General features: G+C 62.0%; 1 protein-coding gene and 1 long non-coding RNA gene across 2 annotated transcripts; one reads left to right on the top strand and one right to left on the bottom strand.

Moving 5' to 3' along the window:
- SPHK1 (sphingosine kinase 1) lies at positions 1-8116 on the bottom strand. Its single transcript, XM_051634755.1, has 5 exons — positions 7661-8116; positions 2941-3090; positions 2285-2379; positions 1896-2011; positions 1-1338 (listed from the first exon to the last, which is right to left on the bottom strand). Exons 1-5 carry the CDS (start codon positions 8079-8081, stop codon positions 555-557), a joined length of 1566 nt encoding a protein of 521 aa, XP_051490715.1. The 5' UTR covers positions 8082-8116; the 3' UTR covers positions 1-554.
- Positions 8117-14615: 6499 nt separating this feature from the next.
- LOC127391787 (uncharacterized) lies at positions 14616-15382 on the top strand. Its single transcript, XR_007891124.1, has 2 exons — positions 14616-14848; positions 15128-15382. It is a non-coding gene; the product is annotated as an uncharacterized LOC127391787 (long non-coding RNA).
- Positions 15383-15461: the final 79 nt, after the last annotated feature.

The raw sequence follows: 15461 nt of genomic DNA on the forward strand, positions 1-15461 counted from the left end.
TTTGTCTTTTTTTGATTTTTTTTTTTCTTTTTCTTTTTTTGCAAACACTCGCCAGTTACTGCATTGCTCACAAGAATAAACTCTGCTTCTACACAGGAAGCTTTAGGTAGAAACATTCTTTAAAAAGTCGGTTTCTTCTGTTTGATATATTGGTCCTGACCATCCCCGGGGCGGGGGGGGGGGGGCTTGGGGTTGGGGGTGACACTGGCTCCTCAGCAGGGACCGAAGTGATGCCACCGTGTGTGTCCGGGGAGGGGGCTGTGCCGGCGCAGCCACCTGGGGCTGGGACCTCGTACCGGGATAAAACCTCTGGCATCTCGCCGGCACAGAGCACCTGCTGGGGCTCGTGGCTTGGTTTTGGGACAGCTCTGGGTGGCCGTCCCAAAGGAGTAAAGCTAAGCATGGGGGGGGGCACGCGAGGGGACGAGCACCCGCAGCCCCCGAGAGCTATTGCTATGGGAGGAGGAGGAGGTTCCTGAGTGGGAGGAAGGCCCTGCCGCCCCGGTGCCGGGCCGTGCCGGCGGCTCAGCGCTGCGGGAGGGGAACCCGGCTGCTCAGGAGCCGCAGAGGACGCGGCAGAGGCGGGTGTGGATCTGGCCCTGCACGGGCTCGCAGGCCAGCGCCTCCCCGTCCACCGTCATGATGCCCGCGGCCGAGCGCGGCTCCAGGCGGAACGCCCGGACGGGGACGTAGCGCAGGTGGGGACAGTTCAAATCCAGGTGGGTCCCTCTGGACATGGCCAGGAAGATCTTCAGCAGCATCAAGCGGCTGACGCCGGCCTTCATGTAGAAGAGATGGATGCAGCCGTCGCGCAGCCCGGCTGCCGGGGCCATCAGCAGGTTGGTGCCCAGGTGGGACTGGTAGATGGCGTAGACGGTGACAAACTCCTCCTCGGGAACCACCGTCCAGTGCGCCGGCACCGGCTGGCCCAGCGGCACCAGCAGCGAGTCGGCGGGCAGGGCCCCGGCCGCCTCCGTCCCCGCGGGCGCTGGGACGTGTCCAGCCTTGCCATTGGTGGTGGGCGCGGGGGGGTCCTGGCAGGACGGGGGGTTACCCTGCTCGGGGCAGGCGGGCAGGTAGGAGAGGCGGCCCTGGTAGACCCGCAGCTTGGCCAGGCACTGCAGGGTGCCCAGGGTGAAGCGGGCGCTGCCCAGCCCGCGGTACTTCTCGCTGTCGATGTCCACGTCCGAGATGAAGCCCCAGCCAAAGCCGAGGAAGGAGAAGAGGCGCTTGCCAGAGGCTGTGCTCAGCGAGACCAGGTCCATCTGCGTGTGCAGCCCCTTGCACAGCATGAAGGTGCAGTTCAGCAGCAGCTTCTTCTTGACGACGTGATCGTTGCTGCGAGAGATGCAGAGGGTGAGTTTGGGCTGGACTCGGGTCCAGGCCTCTCCTGCTGTCCCAGCACCAGCCACGTGCAACCCTCACCCCTGCGTCACGGTTGGGGCACGTCCCAGCTGGGTGACAGTGCCCCTCAGGGACAGCTGCTGGGAGAAGTTTTGCTGGGGTGGGAAGGATAAACCAGCTCCTGAAAGAGGGAGCTGAGTTGAGGCTGCTGGGCCAGGGCAACGCCAGCCCCCCACCTTGCAGCAGGATCACCTGTACCCCAGGCTGGGTCCTTTAGGGTAAAGCTTTGCCAGACTTGAAGCCTGGAGTAGATAAAGGGTGTGGAGGGACCTGGGGGATGCAGGGATGGAAGCTGATGCTGACAGGGACCGGCTGGGGCTGTGCTGCATCAGCCTGCAAGGAGGTGGGGACCCAAGTGGGCACCCCAACACCCTGCCCCAGGGCTGGAGCCATGGGCAGCCTTTCTCTTCCCTCTTCCCTCCACCCCAGTGCCAGAACAGCCCCCTGTACTGGCTGGTGGGGGCTGGCAGCAGGTGCCCCCCAGGGCTCACCCTGCGTAGTGGTTGATGGAGGCAGCCAGGGCGTTCCCGGAGCCCCCGGGCAGGATGCACAGCGGCTTCTTCATCGTGTCCTCCCAGTCCGGCCGCTCCATCAGCCCGTTCACCACCTGCAGGGATGGAGGCAGCTGGTGCCACCTGGGGCTGTGCAGGGAACCCTGTGGCTCCTGCTCAGCCCCGGGGGGAGCAGAGCCCACAGTGTCCCCAGCCAGGACAGGACAGAGACCACGGCTGCCCTGCTTTGCTCCAAGCTGGGTCCCAGCTCTCCTTTGCCATTCCCTGCCTGCCTTCATGTCTCGAAGCTTGGCTCCTGCCACAAGCACCCCCCTTCTCTTGGCTCTCTGCCCATCCTGGCCAGGGGGTTGCCCCACAGTGCCCCTCACCTCGTACAGCAGCCCATCCCCAGCCATGACCACCAACGTGTCCCACTGAGACAGGTCCTCATCCCGCACCTTCTCATGCGCATGGTGGGGTCTCTCTGCGGGGGGAAAGCGGAAAAAGTCAAGTGTCACCCTCCAGCCTGCTGCCACCCCCCCCCCCAAGATGGTGACCCCAGCCCCACTGTCCCCACAGGGGTCCCAGTCAGGGAGGCAGGAGGTGACACAGTCACCCCTATTGAGTGCAATCAATCGTGTTGCCCAAACCAGCCCCATGGGAGCTGGAGCTGCAGTGATGTGGGGGGAAAACAAGGTCCCCAGAGGAGCCCATCCTGGGGCAGCAGCACACCAGGTACAGAGCAGGAGGGAATGGCCTTGAGCTGCACCAGGGGAGGTTTAGACTGGACATTAGGGAAAAAAAATTCACAGAAGGAGTGGTTAGAGACTGGAACAGGCTGCCCAGGGAGGTGGTGGAGTCACCATCCCTGGTGTGTTGAAGGGTGGTTTGGATGTGGTGTTGGTGGATGTGGTTTAGGGGAGACCTTTGCAGAGCAGAGACGATGGTTGGACGGGGTGATCCCCAGGGGCTTTGCCAACCTGAACGGTTCTGTGGTTCTATGGGGAGCCCAGGAAGGAGGAGGTGAGGGGGCTCATGGACTCACCGGTGATGAAGACGGTGGCGGCGATGTCGGCCTCGGCCAGCATGGGCTGCACCACTGCCCGGAAGTCCTCGAGCGCGCGGCCGGCGCCGCTCTGTGGGTTCAGCAGCACCAGCGCGCGGCAGGGCCGGGGCAGCACCCCGTAGCTGTCACCTGGGGGGAGAGGAGGCTGAGGGGGGTGGGCCCGTGGTGCTGCCCAGGGAGGGCTTTGTGAGCTGGGGCGGTGTTTGCCACGGCTCCGTGGGAAGGGGAGCTGCGCCATCCCCACGAGTTCCCTGGGCTGTATCCCCAGCCAGAGGTGAGCAGGTCCCTGCTGGGAAAGCAGGGGAGGTGGCAGAGATGGTGACACGGGGCCCTGCAGGGATGCAGCTTGAGCTTTCCCACAACCAGCGGGTGTTTTATGCCCACCTTGGAGCCACGGCTCCACAGCACTGTGCATCCCTCTGCATCCCGGGGCTTGGGAGTGCTGGTGGCTGTGCTTTTGGACATGCCAAGGGAGAAAGGTAGGAGCAAAGGGGAGGTTTGAAACCCAACCTCCCAAAGGGCATCCAGCCCAGTCATCCTTGGCTGTGAGTTTTCCCTGCTGAACCCCAGGGCTCACACCACAGCTCAGCCCCCTGACAAGCAGCAAGCCAAGGACAGGGGGACAAGAGCCAGGGAGGACTCGAGATCCCAATTCCCCACATCCATCCCAGATGGAGCAGGGCCAGGACAGACACCTGTGCCGGCAGACGGACGCTTCTGCTTCCCCTGCTCCCCACGGGACTCAGGTGTCACCCACGAGGGCCCCGCTCGGGCTGTAATTACAATCCTGGCAGGGATCCCTGTCCCTCTGCCCTGTGCCCCACGGGGGGGATGGGGTGAGCTGGGGCTGCAGCTGCCCTGCGAGGGAGGAGCAATGCGATGGCACCCAGGGGAGCCTGTGGCACTGTGCCTGAGGGCAGGACCCCTGGATGATGCTTGGGCACCCCAGGCCCCCAGATGAGCAGAGCAGTGTGCCTCCAGCTCCCCCAGCACCTCTGGAAAGCCTGGGCCCTGCAGGGTGAAGCCAGTTTGGAGGAGGTGGGGAGTGTCCCCACCAGCTCTGGGTCCCCTGAGCTGTGCTCTGGCCCCAGGGGGGCAGTGGGTGCCCACTGGGGTGTGTCTGAGGGACAATGTCGGGGGAGGCTGCTCCTGCTGACTCAGCAGAAGGAGCTGCTCCATCTGGAGCTGAGTCATCAAAACAGACTGTGATTCCCGGCACTGCCTTGGGCTGGGAAACCCCCCTCCAACCCAGCCAGGGGGAGCTGGAGCCGCCTGCCTGCCCCTGCCTTGTCTGCACACTTCAATTTGAGCTGTTTGAACATCGTTTTTACAGCTAAAACCCCTCCTGCCACCCACACCAGGGATGGAGGTGGGGTGTGGGGAGCCTGGGGCGATGGAGCTCCCTACGGCTGCCATCTCCCTGGGGTGACACCCAGCATCATACTAGCCATGGCCATGCCACGGTGTCCCCAAGGCTTGCCAGAGCTCCACGGCAGGGAGACATTCCTGGAGCACCCCCTCTCCATGCCCATCCCAGCCTTGCCAGCATACAGAGCTCTGCTGACTTCAGCACCATGAGGTTGATTTTCTGCCCCTGTGAATGACCCAGTGAGGCCACCAGCCTCCAGGACACTTCCTTGTCCCCATATCAGCTGCTTGGGACTTGCCACCAAGTCCACAGCAAAGGTCCTCCTGTGGGGAGGCTGATCCTGGGGCTGGGCTGCCCTGGGGGGAAGTGGCCAGCTGCCCCCCACACACACCCTCCCAAGCCCCTTATCAGTCGGTGCCAGACGCGAGGGGACCAGCTCCCCTCGGGGACCGTGGTGACACTCCAGGAGCAGAGGCCACCCAAGCTCTCCTCAGGGATGATGAGCAGCAGCTCCAGGGCTGGGCTGGCCCTGCTCCCTCCTCTGGAACCTTCCCTGGGCACCACTGGCACTAAAGCCCCTATGGACAAACTCAGCTGAGCCCCCAGGACATTCGTGCTCAAGTCCCAGCTGCTCAGGAAGTGAGGGGGGGGGGCTTCTCTCTCCTCTTTCTCCCTCACTCCCTCCCCAGAGGATGCAGAGCAAGAGCCCAAGGCACTACAAGAACCTAAAGGCAGTCTTTAAACCCACACTCTTTCTTAAAGCCACATCATTTCTGACATGCTGCAATCAGGTTTTGCCTGAAACTCCTGCCTGGACCTGTGGCTGCTGCCCTGTGGCCTCTGCTGGGCACTGGGGTGGAGCTGGGACCCCAGGACCTACTCCTTGGCTGAAGGGAGAAAGATAAAACCCCACTCCAGGCACCAAGAGAACTCCATCACAAGGGACAGACTGCTGGTTTCAGGGTCTGAATAGAGACAGGGAGGTGATCCCACTGGTGTGGGACCAGTGAGACCAGCAGCACTGGGCTTGGCCCAGGCTCCCCTGGCAGGAGCAGAGGGTGCTGGTTGAGAGCTGGAGCCCAGCAGCAGCGATGCTCAGCGAGGGGCAGCTCCCAGCAGCATCCCTGAGCCTTGTGCAACCCCAGCTGGCCCCAGGCAGCTCGGGGAGGTTCAGCCACTTCCCGGCACAGCGCGGCTGCTTTCAACCTCAACCACTGAGCAGAGCAGACACTGAGTCAGCAGGAGGAAGGGGCTCCAGTTCACAAACTCTGCTCTCCCCCCTCTCCTCGCATCCCCCCACGGGACACGTGTCCCATCCATGCTCGGGCAGGGACCAAACTGCCAGCGTTTCACTGTCAGCAGCCCTGGCTGCTCTGTTGTGTCACTGCATCCTTCTGGAAACTCTCTGGGCACAAGGAACAAGCAGGTGACAGGGACTGTCCTGCCTGCTGACCACTGGGATGGACAGGGGCACGCCTGCTGCATCCCCTCTCCACATAGTGTCCCCCTCTGCTTGGAGAGGGGGTGAGGGGCCCCCCAAAACGGGGGCTTGCAGCAAGGCCAGGCCCTGCTGCTGACACACTGTGACACTGTTGCCACCTCTGGCAGCTCGATGGCAGCTTCCAGCCACAACCAGGGCCTGGGTTTCCCCACCAGGACACAAGCCCAGGGTAGTTCACTCCCTCCTGGCCAGCTGCAGCGTGGGACACTTCCCTGCACACTCTGGGCAGTCCCAGCCTTGGGGGGTTTCACTGCTGAGGGACCTTTTTAATCCCCCTTAGTGTAAAATAAGGAGGGGGAAGCCTCAGCCCTGCTCTGCAGGCCTTATCCCAGAGGATGCTGCAGCTGAGATGACACCGGGACAGGATTGTTGGTGGCTCTCTGGGCTCCCTCTCCGTGGGGAGGGGGTGACAGGATTGCTCCTCACGGACTCACAGGCAGCTTCCCAGCCCAAGCCTTATCTGTCCTGCACACACCACGACGCCAACACGTGAGGCTGCGTGTGAGCTCAGGGTGTGGCGAGAGGCATTTTTAGCTCTGTCCCAAACTGGTTGGGGGGGGGGTGGGGGGGGGGAGGGAGGGAGTGGGAAGAGGTTTGCAAATCCTGCCAGCCTTCAGCTAGAAAAATAACTGCAGAATCCCACACCTCCTCCTCTCTGTCCTCCTTCCCTGGCACTCCCCCGAGGCCCCTGCTGTGCAACGAGCTGCTCCTGTCCCGGCACCCTCGCACTGGGAGACTTTGCAGCTGCAGAGTTCAGGCTGGAAATAGAGCTGGGGAACTGGTTTTGTGTCCCACCCCTCCTCCCCCGTTCCACCGGATTTTTTTATTATTTTTTTTCTTGTTATTCTTGATGAAGAGTAGCAGAGAGTTGTTTTGTAGCTGCAGGTCATGTAAAAAAAGCTGCATTTTAAAAACCCGAGCAGGGCAGAGCTGGGCTAAATGTGATTTGACAGGACGCCTCGAACCACATGCCTCTTAATTTCCAAGTCTGATCAGCGCGACTGGACAGCTGAATAAATGAAGTAGTGCATATAATTGAATCTCTGCTCAGATGTTCAAAGAGATGCCAGCCTGCCCTGCCCTGCCGCCGGGAGCTGGGGGACACATCCCCCGAGCCAGCCGCTCCCTGCCGAGCTGGTGGCAGCTCCCGGGGGGGTGAGGGAACCGAAACTCGGAGCCCTCCGTGCTGCCCTGGGACCCCTCTGAGCCCTGCGGGGGGTCTCGGGGGGGGGGGATTCGCCTACTCCCCAGTGATGGATGGGACCTGCCGGGGACGGTGCCGGCCCCATCCTGCCCGCGTCAGCAGCGAGGACATTTTTTTTTCCCCTTGGTTCCCCGGTGCCCTTTGGAGCTTTGGAGCTACTTATTGAACCGGAGCGATGCGGAGGGGCGGGGGGGAAGGGGCGGTGTTCAAAGGGCCCCGGTGCTTCTTCGATTTAAGACCGAAAAGAGGGGAGAAGCCACTCCCGGGGCTGTGCACAGCGATGTGTGTGTCTGTGTGTGTCTCTGTGTCTGTGTCCCCACCAGCTCGAGGCGGGATCCAGGCGGATCGCACCCCGACCCCGACCTGTCCCCCTCTGGGGCACCCCCGGCTCGGTGCCAGCCGCCCCTTGGGACACCCTGAAACGGGAGAGCTGGGTGGGGTCCCCACGTCCCGCACACCGGGGGCTGCGGATCACACTCCCGCTCCCCAGGCCTCCCCCTCCCTTCCCCGGCCCCGCTCCCCGGGGTTCGCTCCACCGGGACCTGCGGCCACCGGGAGACGGATCCCCCCACCCCACCCCCGTACCCCGGGTGGGGGGGGGGGGGGGCATCGGCTCGGTACTGACCATCCTGCGAAGGCACGGCGGGCACCGAGAGCTCCCGGATCCTGCGGCTCCAGGCCTGGGCGATGCGCAGGTTGCCCTCCTGGTCGGGGGCCAGGCAGACGCGGAAGGTCCGCTCCAGGCGCTGCCGGCAGGGCGAGCCCCAGCGCGGCCCGCGGAGCGGGTAACACACCAGGGAGAAGCAGGCGGCGGTGGGAGCGGCGGGGAAGGCGGCGGAACCCACGCAATCTGCCAGGCGGAACACGGCGTCTGGACCAGCCGAACCCCCCCCGCAAGATCCTCCCGGACCCCGCACCTGCAGCTCCAGAGGGGTGAGAGATAAAGAACAAGAAGCAGCTCCGGGGGTAGGTCCGGCACCGAAGACACCTTGAAGTAAAACCGGTTCCCCCCCGGGCTCCGGGGGAGCTCGGCGACCGGCGGCCATCGGCGGCGGAACCGGAGCGGGACGCACCGGCAGCACCGCCCGCCGCTGCTCGCTGCTGACACCCGCCGCGGCGCCCGGCAATGGCAGGCGGGGCGGCCCCATTCATAAAAATTTAACCCACACCCCAACACACACCCACACGTCCCCCCAACACACACCCCCGAGCCCGGGGTGGCTCATTCCGAGCCCCCCCCCCCACGCCCTCGCCCCCCTTCCCGCTTGCTGCCTCAGTTTCCCCAAGCGCTGCCCACGCACTGGGTAGTGTCGGGGGGCAATGGGGGGGGGGGGACGGGACACCGGTGATCCCGGCCGGACGCAGACTGTGGCGAGACAAGAGGTTTGCCGTGGGTGTCTCTTCCCGGCCCGGTGGGTGTCTGGTGTGGGTGTTTGCACTGTGCCCGGGGGGGGTTGGCAGGGTGCAGGGCACCCACCCATCCTCACAGCGGGCAAAGCACCGGGCGTCGTGTCCCTCGAGCCCCACGCTGGGCTGAACAGCATTTCCCACCATTTCTGCATCTTTCCAGCCAGGGCAGGGCGGGAGGAGAGGAGTGGGTGTCTGGAGACAACGAGGCATAGTGAGGGCTGAGGAAGACAGCGGGGGGCACCTCCAGGCAGGAGGATGGAGGGGGACAATGCCCTCCTGCCTGTCACTGGTGGGTCTCCATCAGGTGTCCGTGGGGGTTAGAGGGTGCCACGGGCATGGAGCCCTGAGAAGGGAGGTGGGCTGTGCTGGAGGACCTACCTCGGGGCACAGGGCACTGGGGACAGAGCCCAGGGGACCTGCCTGGAGAGTGCCAGCAGGGCTGGGAGCTGCTCCATGCCCGTGGCAGCTGGCAGAAATCACTGACAGCAGCTTTTGATGATGACAAGGACTGAGCTCACCCTCCCGAGGGGCTGCTGGGCTCCAGGGGGTCTGGCTCAGCCCAACAGTGATTTGGTTTAGTTTTGGGGTGGGGATTTTTTTTGTGGTTTTGTTGTTGTTTTTAAATTCCCTATGGATTTAGCTCTGCTCCCCATGCTCCAGCTGGCCCTTTGCTCTCCTGAGGCTCTAACCAAAGCAGAGCTGAGCCTCAGCATGGGGAACTGGGTGGTAGAAACTTGGACAAATCCATAGGAATGGCAGAGAGGTGCTTCAGTCCCTGCCACCCTCTCTCCTGGGCCTTCCTGGCCCCTTCCTCCTCCCTCAGACCACCCCTGGTGGCAATGCTGGTGTGGGTTTCACACGCTGGGTGCTGCTGGGCTGGCAGCAGCCTGAAACCCCCATAACCTTGAGCTCACACCTTGGGGTGGCTTCACTCTTCACACTCCCAGCAGTATGATTAGTGGTGAGCCCTCTGTCCCCACTGAAACCCACCAGAACTGGCCAAAAAATTTCAGGGAGGGCACTGGATGACTAGCTGGGTGGGTAAGTCTTGCTTTCCCAGAGTGACCTAAAATGAGAGCTGAGGTGCTGTGATTTGGAGCATTGTGCTTCCCAAAAAGACTCCTCTGGGTGCTACGGGCTCAGTCAGATGCTTGTGGGGAGGAGAGGGGAGGGTGGAAAAACCCATGCCCAGCCACTTGCTGGCTGATGCTTTGGGCTGGGGAACCGCAGCCCCTGCAGCTGATTCAGGGTGAGATTTGGGGACTGCAGCTTCCCTGTCCACTGCCAGGCCAGGGTCCAGTGTTTGTAAACAACCCCGAGCTCCTCAGCAAGGTGTCATGGGAGGAAATAGCAGGATGCTGAGGAGTGCAGCCTGCTGACCTGCCCCTCACCCTCTCCGGTGACTAACCCGTTCCCAATTTCCGCTCAGGAAGGCATGAGATGTGGTGGGAGGATGTGGGAGCAGCTGTCACACTGCCCCCAGGCAGGTGCCAGGGGCGATGGGGCTGCTTTGAGCTCTGTCCTCACCGTGCTATGTCCATCCTGGCTCAGTGCTGCAGGGATCCCCCTCACCCCACCTGCCTCTGCTTTAGCCAGGAGCCAGATGCCTGGCTGGGTTCCACTGGTCATGGCTGTGCTGTGGGCTGGGAAAAAGACCTGGAAAGGAGCTGTTGAAGCCAGCAATGCCCCCAACACTTCACAGAAGGGGTTAGCCTAGGGATGCCCATGGGACATGCCCAGGGCAGGGACATGAGGGAATGCTGCTGCCAGGTTATTCTTGGATGGGGAACAGGCCCAGCACACTCTCAGCCTCTGTGATAGCAGCTCACACCCTGGCAGAGCTTTCCCATTTTGGTGCTGGTCTATGGGGACTTCAGGTGAGCCTGTCCCAATGCTGTGCCACCCCTGGATGATGCCAGCCTGGTGCCACCTCCAGCCTTCTGCTCTCCACAGCTGTGGGTTGATTTGACCTGGTTCCACACAGGTGCCACTGGTTTGCCTCCAGATGCAACGTCTCATGGGGGAATGGGATCTGTCATCACTCAGTGCTGATAAAGTCGTCTGGGGGCTACCCTAATTACAAGAGCCTTAACAAGCTCCCTTCACCTGACCAGCAGCCTGAAGGGCTCCCAGGCTGTGGGTAGGAGTTTGCCTGTCGGGTTTGTCCTGATCAGCTCCATTCCTGCCTGGCACCACAAAGACCACAGGAGGGAGGGTGGCACAGGGACATGGTGTGGGAATGTGCCATGGAGCTGGTGTGCCAGTGGGGACAGCCAACAATGAACCCACCTCCCTTCTCATCCCAAAGGGTGTCAGGGCCAGGTGTGACAAATGGGGGACACCAGACTCCCTTCAAGAGCAAAGAGCCCTTAAACCCCTGTTCTGGCAGGGCTCCTGGGGTACCCCAGACCCCACAGACATCATCTGGGGGAGCACTGTGCCCTTTGCTCATTGGAGGAGGTGAGAGATGCTCTGTGTTTGGGGAAACTGAGGCAGAAACAGCAGACAAGGCTTGCCTTGAGTTGTGCAAGGGTTAAATAGGGCAATTAAACACCCCCTCGACTCCCTCCTGCTTTCAGACCCTTTCTCCTGCTCCCAGCTGCTACAGGTGCTGGTCCCTCAAGGAGCATGTCCCGGGGGAAGAGAGCTGAGAGGCTGGAGGTTCCCCAGCCCTGCCATAACCCTCGGCCACCCCTGGCTGATCCATCCCGGCTGCAGCACGGCTCTGCGTGCCAGGACAGGCCTGGATTTCTGTCTCCTGCTCCCTACCCAGCAGCGGCAGCAGCCCCGGAGGAGGAGCACAAAGGACACGGTTCTGCTGCAGGATGAACCGCAGCGTTTTGCTTCCAGGCATGTGGCTCCTCCGGATCCCTGCCCGCTCTGCCACGGCTGCCGGCAGCCGCCCGGGGGACAGGAGCGGGATGCACTCATCCCAGATCCATCTTTTTTAGCATCGTTCCCGCTGCTGAAGGTAACACGTCTCAAGGTGGAGCCAGAAATAGCGCGGCTCTGCGCTGCATCGGGGCTGGCAGGGCTGCAGGGTTTGGCAGGGGAACAGGCACCGACTGCAGCAGTGGGAACTTTCCAGCCTATGGGAGCGGCCGGTGCGGGGATGGATCCATTTGGGAATGTACCCAGCCCGGGGGACTGCAGCTCGACCCCTCTGGCAGCCACAGGGGCTCAGAGGGAACCGTCACCCCGCAGCTCCCCCGGGGAGATGCTGGTGTCCCCTCAGGGGACCAGCACGGAGCAGGAGGGGATGGAAATAACAGCGGTGTCTCCAGGAAAGAGCGTGCTTGGGATCACACCCCACCTGAAAGGCACGACCCAGGACACAGGTTTTGGGTCCGCCACGGATTTGATGCAAGACTCTGGCAGGTGATTGTGCCCTCGGGCTCTGCCTCTGTCACCCAGGGGGTCGCTCAGCCTCTGAAGAGCTCCTAAACGGGCAGCTCCTAAATCACAGCCAGGCTCTTGCCACCCACCATGGGCTGAACCTGCCCCTGCCCCTCGGACAAGCTCTCAGCAGCTGCCGGCACCGCCCGGGATCACCGGGAGCCCTGGGCAGCGCCGGCAGGCTGGGCTCATTCCTCTCAGCTGACGATTTTACTCAAAAAAATGTTTCTGAGGTCATGTTTCTTGGGGGGAAACGCTCCCAAACGCCCTGCGAGAAGCTGCTGAGCCTGGAGTGGCCACACACACCCCGCTGGCTCGGCCAGAAAGTCCTCCCGACGGAGCAGCCCTGGCGTCGGAGGGACTGAGGCCGAAGGAGCTGCGGTTCCACCACCTCCTTTGCCGAATTTGGGGCTGTCGCAGGGTTTTCACCACTTCCCGGTAGCGGTTTCTTGCCATGATGTGAGCAAAGGCATTTTTGGGAGGTGAGTCAGAAGCTGCAATGAGAACCACCTGGTGGGGATGGGAGTCCCGATCCCAATTCCGGAGCGGGCAGGATCCCTGCCGGGATGCTCAGGACCTACGGGCAGCATCGCCGGAGCAGAATTCCTTCAAGGAATTCCTTCAAGGGGGATACTCGCCCAGCAACCCGCTGTTTCTGGCCTGGGTAAAAAGAAAAGGGGGGTTTTGCCCTCACAGTTCCCACGGCTCCTCTTGCCTTGCTGGGCTGAGATCTGACCGCCCCACCCGGACTCCAGGGAGAAACTTGGTAAAAAGAAAGGGCAAAACTTGATCCAGCTCTGCAGGAAACCGCCTGCAATGCTCTGTCCCGCCCCGGCGCCGTGGCAGCAAGAAACGGCCCCCAAACCCCCCCCTGGCATTCCCAGACCAGTGCCGAGGCCCTGGTTTTCTCCAGAGGGAGATGTAGGTCTTGGCAGAGCTCCTTGCTTGTTGAAATGCAACAAACAAAGGAACTGCTAAAGGAACCTGCCAGGTTTATCCCTGCTGGGCTTTATCATATTTTTGCTATTAAAAATGCACGACCCCCTTTCTGCTCCCCCCGCCCACATTACTCAAACATCCCTGCTCAGCGAACAACTGCATCGTGGCTATCGAGTGAGACTGAGCCTGGATAAGCCTTTTCAAAGGAGCTAAACCTGCTTAAAGCCAGCGCTGTTCCCTGACCCGCCCTCCTAATCCTGCGCGACTGATAATGAAATAATAAAGGGCTGCAAAGTCTTGCTCTCCCGGCGCTGTGGGGGAGGTTTCTGCTGCCTCGGTCCATGCCAGGAGCTGGGATATTAATTACCCTCTAAGTAAACAGAATCGGTTCTTCCATCTCCTTCGCCTGCCTGTAAAACCGGGTGTGACCATCAGCCCGCAGAGCAGGGAAATCGGAGTCACTCCCTTTTCCAGGAGAAAGGTTGGTTGTGGCAGCGATTACAGCTACTACCTCTGCCTGATCATAGAATCATTTTGGTTGGAAAAGATCTTGGAAGATCATCAAGTCCAGCTGATAACCCAGCACTGCCAAGAACACCCTGCCCGGGCTCCTCGGGGGCTGATCCTGAGCCCCCCAGTTCCACCAGTCATCCCGGTGGGATGCACAAGGCTGTCCCTGCTGGAACGGTGGTGGGACACCAGGGGGATATCTCAGAAGGATGAGTGAGGGGTGGGTTTGGGGCCAAGGCACCTGTGTGCAGAGGTGGGGTCTCCTGTGCTGGTGACTGCCCTGCAGCAGAACGCACAAACTCGTTGCACCTCAGCCCCAGCAGCTGGGAAGGCAAGAGGAAGTGTCAACAGGGGCAGGATCTGTCCCCTGTGGCCAGGATGGTTTTGAGCACCCCCAGGGCAGCAGGAATGAAGAGAAGAGGACGATGCTGGGAGACCTGGGGGGCAAAGCAGAGGCTGAGGGCACTCCTCACAGCATCAGCCCCAGGCTGCAGGCTGCCAGGTGGGAAGGGGTTAAACAGCACACCTGAATTGCATGGCAAGGCTAGAGGGCCTTTCAAAGAGGCAAGCAGCAGCAAGACCCTTCTCCAGGCCTGAGCACCCTGCAGGGGTCCTGTCCCCAAAATGCTGGATCCTGGGACATGTTTCCCTCTTGCTCTCTCCTTCCTGGGTGCTGCTCTGGGGCTGATCCCTGCTGCTGCCCTTGATAGTGTCCCTGTGGGAGCCTGTCCCTGCTGTTCCCATCCCTTGGGGTGTCCCTGCTCTCCCAGGAGCTGTCCTTCCTCTGGTGAGTACAGGAGTACAAAATTGGTCAGTTCACCTCCACCCCCAATTTTTTCCCCAGTTTCTTCCTTTCGAAGGACAAAACCCAGCAACTGGTGAGGAGTGCCCAGCCACAGCGTGGGTGCTGGGAGCACAGCCAAACGGGTGTGCCCTGCAGGGCAGCAGTGGCTGCCCCTAAATGCACACTGGAAGGTGTGGCTGAGGGGGAGCCCCGGGCTGGGGGTGCCCGTGAGAGGGGATCTGGGCTGCCTGGTGCACGGATGCTGCTGGTTCATCCCGAGCTGCAGGGTTATCCCCAGCCCAAAGGCTGGATTAGCATCACACGCCCGGCTGGGCTGCCTTCCCAGAGTGAATCCAGGCAGCTGATGCTGTTTGCTCCCACATCCCACTGCCACTGGGGAACAAGTGGGAACGTGGGAGTTAAGCTGGAATAGCCCTTGCTGTGACACGGCTTGGAGGAAAGACCTGCAGGGGTCAGAGGGGACCTGGAGAGACACCAGCAGGGATCACACGTGGTTTTGGAGGCAGCAAGCCAAGGGAGAAGTGGCTGGTGCTGGGCTGGATCTGCCTCCAGCAAGTGCAGGGGGTGGTGGCTGTGCCCAGCATCCCTGGCCCTGCCAGCACAGGATCTGGACGCGGTGTGTGGGTCTGGACCGTGTCCTGCCGTGGCATGTGGCCCTGCAGCCCATTTCCCTGCTCCAGGCAGGGCTGCGGCTGCCACGGGGGACCCGCACCGAGCCCTGCAGCCTGGTCCTGCCCCGGGAACAAAGCCCAGGTGAGCTGGGAGGGAACCCTGCTGGCTTGTACCCCCAGGGAAATCACCGCGGGGCTGGTCTGGAGGAGCTGTGGAGGGAGATGTGGGGATGGAGCTGCTGGGCGGGAGCAAAGCCCCGTGGCCGGGCGGGGTGATGGGAGGCAGAGCAGGCACCGACACGTCTGTGTGTGGTTCGCATCAAGGGAGCTGCACCTCAGCAAAGCCTGGAGACAGACAATCTTCGGTGAAGCGTTCTGCAGAAGGGGACTGACAGCGATGCTGCTTTTTTTTTTTTTGCAGCTAAACACGAAACGTTTGGGACAGTTGCCATCGCCGGGGGCCCCTTCGGACAGAGACACCCCAACCCCGAGCGGCTGGCACGCAGCCCAGCAGCGGGGGGGAAACGCTCCTGAAGGACACAGACATCCCTCTTGCACGTCCTGCACAAAGCCCCCTCCTCTCTGCTGGGAGAAAACAGGGGCCGAGGGACGGATTGGAATAAACCTCCCCCTCCCGAGCGGCCCCGGTGGCGGCACGGGGGCTGTTTGCCTTCCCGGTGATCTCCAGCGTGCTCTTTGGGCTCGGGAAGGTCTGCAGGGAGCTCTGCCTGCCGGGTCAGACGCGTTCTGCTTGG

Source organism: Apus apus, chromosome 17, assembly GCF_020740795.1.
Source record: "Apus apus isolate bApuApu2 chromosome 17, bApuApu2.pri.cur, whole genome shotgun sequence".
In the NCBI taxonomy this organism is placed as follows: Eukaryota; Metazoa; Chordata; class Aves; order Apodiformes; family Apodidae; genus Apus; species Apus apus.

Bases quoted from the DNA above. Each gene is read 5' to 3' on its own strand.
- SPHK1 (XM_051634755.1), bottom strand. From the start codon at position 8,081: ATGGCCGCCGGTCGCCGAGCTCCCCCGGAGCCCGGGGGGGAACCGGTT. The intron at 3,091-7,660 runs GTCAGTACCGAG...CTCTCCCCCCAG, and splicing joins CGCCGTGCCTTCGCAGGATG to GTGACAGCTACGGGGTGCTG. The intron at 2,012-2,284 runs GTGAGGGGCACT...CCATCCCTGCAG, and splicing joins GGGATGGGCTGCTGTACGAG to GTGGTGAACGGGCTGATGGA.